Source organism: Brassica napus, chromosome C4 (assembly GCF_020379485.1).
Source record: "Brassica napus cultivar Da-Ae chromosome C4, Da-Ae, whole genome shotgun sequence".
Classification (NCBI taxonomy): domain Eukaryota; kingdom Viridiplantae; phylum Streptophyta; class Magnoliopsida; order Brassicales; family Brassicaceae; genus Brassica; species Brassica napus.
Window position 1 is genome coordinate 46,798,077 of NC_063447.1, and position 7,666 is coordinate 46,805,742.

The 7,666-nt window shown below is 31.6% G+C and overlaps 2 protein-coding genes across 2 annotated transcripts; one reads left to right on the forward strand and one right to left on the reverse strand.

Moving 5' to 3' along the window:
• The first annotated feature begins 1,861 nt into the window (after positions 1-1,861).
• On the forward strand, positions 1,862-3,830 carry LOC106435907 (F-box protein SKIP22-like). The gene has a single exon (XM_013876842.3). The coding sequence runs from the start codon at positions 2,662-2,664 to the stop codon at positions 3,733-3,735; it is 1,074 nt and encodes a 357-aa protein (XP_013732296.1). The 5' UTR covers positions 1,862-2,661; the 3' UTR covers positions 3,736-3,830.
• A 731-nt stretch (positions 3,831-4,561) lies between these two features.
• LOC106435901 (mannose-1-phosphate guanyltransferase alpha) lies at positions 4,562-7,237 on the reverse strand. Its single transcript, XM_048756246.1, has 13 exons — positions 7,002-7,237; positions 6,798-6,895; positions 6,527-6,627; positions 6,372-6,450; positions 6,227-6,287; positions 6,109-6,155; positions 5,931-6,023; positions 5,756-5,846; positions 5,532-5,682; positions 5,304-5,454; positions 5,138-5,230; positions 4,939-5,050; positions 4,562-4,853 (listed from the first exon to the last, which is right to left on the reverse strand). Exons 1-13 carry the CDS (start codon positions 7,051-7,053, stop codon positions 4,753-4,755), a joined length of 1,230 nt encoding a protein of 409 aa, XP_048612203.1. The 5' UTR covers positions 7,054-7,237; the 3' UTR covers positions 4,562-4,752.
• Positions 7,238-7,666: the final 429 nt, after the last annotated feature.

The following is a 7,666-nucleotide window of genomic DNA, read 5'->3' on the forward strand; positions in this document are numbered from 1 at the left end:
ACCAATTCAAGTAATATCTGAATCCGAACGAGCAATATCCGAACCCAAATGGATATGCGAAGATAACCAAACATAAGTATACTTAACCTTATATTTCTAGTTTATTTCTCTTAGTTTATTCAAAATATTTATATTAATGATGCTTATTGCTCAAAATTAGATAATATACATATAATTATGGATAAAATCATTTGCTACTCACTTAAAATACATATCAAGCTCTTGTTTCTTACATTAACAAAAGTTGCATCTAAAATTTTAAAACAACAACTAAATTTGTGTCTTTCTATTTTTAAAGTTTTAGCTCCAAACCTATTAATAGTTTAATCTTTTAAAAATTAGAAAACCTATTAAGTTATAATATATTTTAAATACAAAAAAATTTAAACAATGAATAATTTATTTACTTTTTTTTCAACATTTAAATATCCGAACCCGACCCAAAATATCTGAACCCGAACATAAAATACCGAACCCAACTCGAAGTGTAGAAATACCTGAACGGGTTCTATAACTTTATACTGAAATATCCGATACAAACCAGAACATGTATCCAAACGCCCACCCCTATGATATATTATCATTTGTATCTTGGTTGAACAAAAAAAAGTTAAACCATTAATCACAAAATTTTCAATGTGGGATTTTTACCATTTTTAGTAATTTATAGTTGTTTTTTAAAATTTTAAATATAACATATAAGAAATCTAATTTTTTTTATTATATGCTTAATGTGATTGTTTAATTTCTTTTAATAGAACAAAATTAAACAAAAAAAGATAGAGGTTATAAATTTTTTTTATCAAATATGTATTATTCATAATCATTAATTGTCATATATATGTTAATCATATTAGGTAATTCTGTAGCTTTTATTTATGGAAAGAAAAAAAATATTCTTTAGTAGACTATTAATTAATTTGATAGTTAGCTTAATGAAAACCATAATGTATGTTTATAAGGACCAATTTATTTTTCTAACAATTATAATAATCATTCTCGTGATGACACGTGGCTACGAAAACATGTTGTAATACTCCAGGATTAATATATAGGAGATATGTACATTCCTCGTATTTTATAGTTTAGATTATATCTCAATATCCAATATCTAATACTAGAGTTGATTTAAATATGTGGTTGTTTTTAAAAATATACATTATTAAAATTATTATACAAAACTAAAATAAATTTTCAACCATTTTACTTATTTTAAAATATTAAACCCCTCGATATTATAACATTACGTAAACAAGATTTCAAAATTGATCCTTTTAAAAATAAGATCTTTTAAATATCTAAACAAACAATCTAACAAAAGATCGAAACTGATTCTTTAAAAACAATATTAATTTAGTTAAAGAAAGTTGAAGTAATCATTTATCCTGATAATTTATTTAAAATAGTTTTTTATAATTTTAACTCTATAATTATAAATTTCCATACGATTTTATTAGAATCATCAACTTATTGTACATGTCTTTTTTTTATAAACTGATGCTAGACATACTATATAATATTTATCTTCTAAAGGAAAACAAATCACAAAAATTTAGCAATATTTTTAATTATAATTTTAACCTCCTTAAAAATTAAATTATTTTTATGTAAAACTATCACATACTCCCTCCGTTTCATTTTAATTGTTGTTTTAGGTTTATGCACATAGATTAAGAAAACATTTAATTTTGCATATTTTCAAAATAAAAATATCATTACTTATAAATCTAACTATATTTCAACCAACAGAAATATAAAATAAAAAATTTTGTTAATAAAATTTGCATTGGAAACATAAAACGACACTTAAAATAAATCAAAATTTTAACTCTAAAACGATAACTAATATGAAATGGAGGGAGTAATTTATTTGTAAATATAATATTTTGAAAAATTCAAAGCTTATAATTTAATAAACTATAAGTCATTGATAACTCTTCGAAATTAACTTTTGATATATTCCACATTTTCAAATTCCATCTCCATATATATAAACTATAAATTATTGATAACTCTTCGAAATTAACTTTTGATATATTCCACATTGTCAAATCCCATCTCCATATATACATCTTTTTACAAACATACATAATCAACAAAATTATATAAATATATATAATTAGGTTACACATAATTTGAAACATATAATTTTACATTTAACAAATCTTTATATCTTTCAGTGGAATTATTCAAAAATAAAAAAATCCCGCATTTTTAAAGCCCGGATCAAAATCTAGTAAATGATTAAGGTTCAGGTTATTGGTTCAGTGGTTTGATTAAAGATTCATTAATACTTCTATACCAGGAGTACCGTCAATTTTGAATTTTGTATCTGACATGAAGGCTCAGGTGATGCAATCATACGTGAATCTTCATAAAGCAGGTAGAATTGTCGAAAAAATGGCTAGAGATTTTAAAAGGGATCTAAAGTCCGTATGTTTATTATCTTAATTTCCATAAAACCCAAAAATACAATAAAAATGTATATAGATTAATTATTTGACAACAACAAAACATTCATAAATAGGTTTAAATGGATTATCTAATAGATACTAATAGGTATAACTAAACCAGCTTTAGGTTAACCAATTTTTTGGAATTGTTTTTGTTATATAAAGAGAAGAAAGCCGCTGTTAGTAGAAAAAAAAAAAAAGATCAGAAATGATGAAGCTGCGTTTGAGACGTTACGAGACTAGGGAAACCCTAGAATTTGAATTGGCTAATACAAGCAACCTCCATGATCTCTGCCATCGGATCAGTTCATCTACGCCTTCCTCCGTTCACTTCTCGCTGAATCGCAATGACAAGCCGTCTCCCGAGGATACGCTCCGATCTCTTGGTATGACTCCCGGTGACCTCATTTACTACTACTCTCTACCTCCCTCTTCTCCGTTGGACATTGAGATCGTTGCATCTGCTGGAAGCAAAAGGTTAAGCGTACCATTCTTTCTGAAAAAGGTATTACTCGAGAAATCTGGTGATGAAAGTGGCTTGACTACCTTGGCTACTTCAGTTCACGCCGTCATGTTAGAGTCTGGATTCATGTTATTAAACAATCGTGGCTTCTTTGATAAGTTTACCTTTTCTAAAGATCTGCTTACTGTATCCCTAAGGTATACTCTCCCTGAGCTAATCACCAAGACGAGGGTTGAGTATGTGACTGTTACGTTTCAGAGCTTGAGCAATACGGTCGTGGTCTACGGATCGCTAGGAGGCCGTGGGGGTATGGTGCAAAGGGTTAGTCTCAATAAGAATAAGTTTGTGTCCGTTATTGATTTGGTTGTGGATACTTTGAAGTTCGAGAAACAAGCCTCTTGCAGCAGCTACCGCGATGTGTTCACGTTCTGGAAGATGGTGAAAGATGGTCTTTCTATCCCGTTGCTGACGTGTCTTTGCGAGAAGTATGGTTTGGAACTTCCACCTTGCTTGATGCAACTACCAACGGAGCTAAAGATGAAGATACTTGAGTTGGTTCCTGGCGACAGTGTTGCCAAAATGGCTTGCGTATGTGCGGAGATGCGGTGTCTGGCTTCAGACGATGGCTTGTGGAAACACAAGTGCTTGGAAGAAGCCAACCATCTCGTTGTGAATCGATCAAGTGTTTCTTGGAAGGCAGAGTTTGCTGCTTTTTGGAAGCAACGCCAAAAAGTTAGAAGTGACATGGAGATAAGTCGTCGCAGCGTGACTAGTCCTGGGATCATTGCACAGTTCCGTAGACAACGCCGTCAACGCTGATGCCCCTTTCTTTCCCTTTCCGAATGTTTGGTGTTTTCCATGTTAGAATAAATCCCTTGGATATTTTTTTATTCTTTAAATAGGTATTTTGTTTAGGATTAGTTTTCTTTTCTCTTCTCCTTTGTCCTGCTTATGCTATCTGGTTGCTATTCTATATCTTTAAATAAAGCTTTTGACCAACTTATGATTAACATATTGCATCCTATGTTTTGCTAGTGGTTCCTATATCTATAATGTTCCTTGGATTATTCACAGGCGAGATTCAAACTTTCATTTTGCCACTATCTAGGGAAGGTCATCATTAACTATTTTTTTCTTTGGAATAATCTTTTTTTTTTAGGTTAGCCTAATTATAGAATATAAAGTTGGTTTACTTTATGTGAGAAACACTTGTATACGTGATATTTAATATTTTCTCCGTTTCAAAAATATTGATATTCTTTAAAAAAAAATTGTTTCAAAAATATATATGTTTTACATTTTCAATGCATAAATTAATTGTAAATTGTAAATTTCAAAAAACATAATGATGTTTATACAAATTTTATTGGTTAAAAATTGTGGGGAATAATTGATAACGGAAAATAATGCATTGGTTACTAAAATCTTATATATTTTCTTAATAAGTGTGAAAAACCTAAAACATGCATCTTTGTGAAATGAAAGGAGTATTAACTAGGTATATATGAATTAAATAACTATATAATCTGCTCCATTACTTTGTGAATTTCTATTTAGATAACAATTTGATTAAAAGTTCTTCGTCGTTTTCTGTGAATTAGCTGAAAAAAGGATCAAAAAGAGAACATAGAATTAGCTGAAAAAATGATCAAAAAACAACATGGAAATTTCATGATGAAATGCAAAGTTTCTGCTTCATAGATTCTTTCTGTATATTAAAATCATGGTACAAAGTAATAATCATGTGAGCTGCTCAATGCAAAGTAGCTCTCAGTTCTGTAACTCTTCTTATGTTTGCATTATTAAAAAAAATCAGTATATCATCCTCCTGATGATTCATAAGATTATGTCGTCTTGAACACTGGCATTGAGAGTCTTATTCTGAAGAACAATGCTTCCTATGACAGCAACTTCATCTTCTACTGTCACAGCCTCACCTGCATAACACACAAATGCATCAGAATTTTTTTTAAAAAAAACATTAATTGAAAAACACAGGATTTTAAAGAGAGTGAAAGTTACCAAGAATGGTAATCCCAAGCCTCTCATTGTCATCTCCACTAGCTTGAACTCTTGACCATCTTCCTATCGAAGATTTCCAACCAATGATCGAGTTTATAACAACAGCATTGTCCTGCATTACAACATCAAAAAAAAAAAACATGTATCATTATTCTACATTTTTTACCATTAAGGAACATTACAAACTCAGTTACATTACCTTGATTTCAACATCATCCAAGATTATGCAGTTTATAAGCCTTACACCAGGTCCAACACGAACGTTTGCTGAGATTGACACGTTTGGACCAATCTAGTTCCAATGACAATTCAAGATTTTGTTTACACGAGAGATGCTTAATAAGATTTCATGAAAAAGGGTTTACCTTAGCGGTTGGATGTAGTTTTACGGATGGGTGAATGTAAACATCACCAACAATCATCGGTTTCTTATTAGTACCATCTCCTGAAGCCAAAAGATGAGGAGAAGTTTCGCGGAACTGAGAAAGATACAAGTCCGAGCATTTCAAAGACTTCCTGTTTACAAAACAGAACTTGTGAGCAGGAGGGGGAGAGTTTGGTCCAAAAACAAACAAATCCAAAAAGTTAATTACCCTGGAGTCTTGATCTGTTCCCAAAAATCCTTATTCTCATAGGTGTATAGTTGCTTCTTTCCAGCAAGTGGTGACAATATATCTTGATCTAGCCTCACAAAATCTGCAGGAGCAGACCTTGTAGCATACTGGAAGTGGTTGTAATTGCTAGCTGCCAAGTTTCGTATGAAGTCAAAAAAAGAAAGCATGTCTCTTGAGATAGGGTAATAGTGAAGAAAACTCACAAGTCTCTCTCATTTGGTTGTATACTCCTTCAATGGCTTTGAAAATATCTGAGGTAAACACATAGACACCACAGTTGATCAAGTCACTCACCTGCACCAGCAGTGAAACATCTATAAGCTTTAACAAAGTCCAGAACCAAGTGAGGGAAACAGGAAACTTGTAGGAGAGAGTTACGAAAGTCTCTGGTTTCTCTGTATAGTGCAAGAGTTCTTTAGTATCAGGATCAGCTATCAACTCTCCAAATTGGCTTGCTGCTTCTGCAGAAACCTGAAAGCAAGAAGAGGAGATTCATGAACCAGAACACTTGATCTTTTTTATTTGTTTCTTCTGAGCAAAGTTAGAGAAACCGAACCTTGATTACTAGCATAGTCCCAATCCCACCATATCGACGCTGTGCATCTACCAAATATTGTTTTAAATTAAAGAAAATGAAAGTGATAGAAGAATAAAGAATTAAAAAGAGAGATTACCGAGAATGTCTTGGAGAGGGAAAGAACAGCAAACATCACAGTTTAGGAGGAAAACATGCGACTATTCAAAAAAGACAAGAAGAAGCTGAATCAAGAATAGATATATGAGGGAAGCAAAGAAGAAAGATTCATTTAGAGATCAAACCGGTTTTTCTTCCATGATTTTATCGCGAAAGTAATAAAGAGCACCAGCAGAACCATGAGGCTTATCTTCTTTCAAGTATCTAAAAATAACATGAGAAGATTTGTAAAAAACCAAACCGAACCAACAAAAAGACAACCAGTGCTATGAACTTTTACCGCACGGGGATTTTGAGCTCGTTAGAAATGGAAGAAACATACAAAGCGAACTCTTTTTCCTCGTAAAACCCAATCAGAAAAATCTGAGCCAGGTTTGATATCTGCAACTCCAACACACATAAACACAAAGAAGCATTCCCAATTAAGTATAACAAGAAAAGTTCACTATTTGGAGATGACACATTCCCAATTCTCAAAGATCAAAGTTGACAACTTTCCAAAGCAAAGTTGAGATTACAAATCATACAGAAAAATAAAAAAAAGCAAAAACCTTTTTGCAAGCAGAAATAGGATGATGAATCATTGGCTGGCCAGCCAAAGGAATCAGCGGCTTCGGCGTATTGAACGATAATGGGCGAAAACGAGTTCCTAAAATCGATCCACATTCAGCAAAAAAAAAAAAAAAAAAAAAAAAAAATCAATTTCGTTTGGGAAACTAGAAGTTGAGATCCATAAAAGAATAGATGTTGTTCACCTTTGGTCGGTCCTCCGACCATGATCACGGCGACGACTTTGTCTTCCGACATCTCGACGATCCGGTTTTGTGAAAGTAGAAACAGACAAATTGACTTTGAGGGTCAACTTAAGAGCACGTTTGTTTGTTCTTTTATGTCTCTCGGCCGCCACTCTCTCATACTCGGCCGACTCTGTCTCCTCTACTTACCAGTTACGAAAATGATACCACACTGAGCGTGACTTGTACAAAAAAAATAAAGGTGGTGATTTTGCTAAATGTATATAATGTCTTGGTATAAAATGAAATCTAATTTTTGTGATTATACAGAAACATAAAATGATACAGTAAAATCAAAAGAATACATTAAAGATATATTTTTATTGATTAATCGAGCAATATTATCCCCTATATATTAATTGAGAAACATTTGAAAAGATGTAACCTTAATTTTGTATTAATTAAAATAGGTCCCAATGCATAGGTGGCACTCAATTAGCTAGTCAATTACATTCAATTGAAAAATAAGTAGGTCCACATTCGATTTTTATATGTTGTTAGATACATAAGTTGGTCAAACTATATGATATAATGATATGATATGCTATTTTCTTTCCTTAAATAAAACCTACGGAATTACCATAAATGACTAATATATATATGACAATTAATGATTTTAATAATAA

Coding starts and splice junctions, on each gene's coding strand:
- LOC106435901 (XM_048756246.1), bottom strand. CDS start 7,053: ATGTCGGAAGACAAAGTCGTCGCCGTGATCATGGTCGGAGGACCGACC. Junction 5,231..5,303: donor AACTACATCCAACCGCTAAG/GTAAACCCTTTT, acceptor CATTGGAACTAG/ATTGGTCCAAACGTGTCAAT. Junction 5,051..5,137: donor TGGATGATGTTGAAATCAAG/GTAATGTAACTG, acceptor GTTGTAATGCAG/GACAATGCTGTTGTTATAAA.
- LOC106435907 (XM_013876842.3), top strand. CDS start 2,662: ATGATGAAGCTGCGTTTGAGACGTTACGAGACTAGGGAAACCCTAGAA.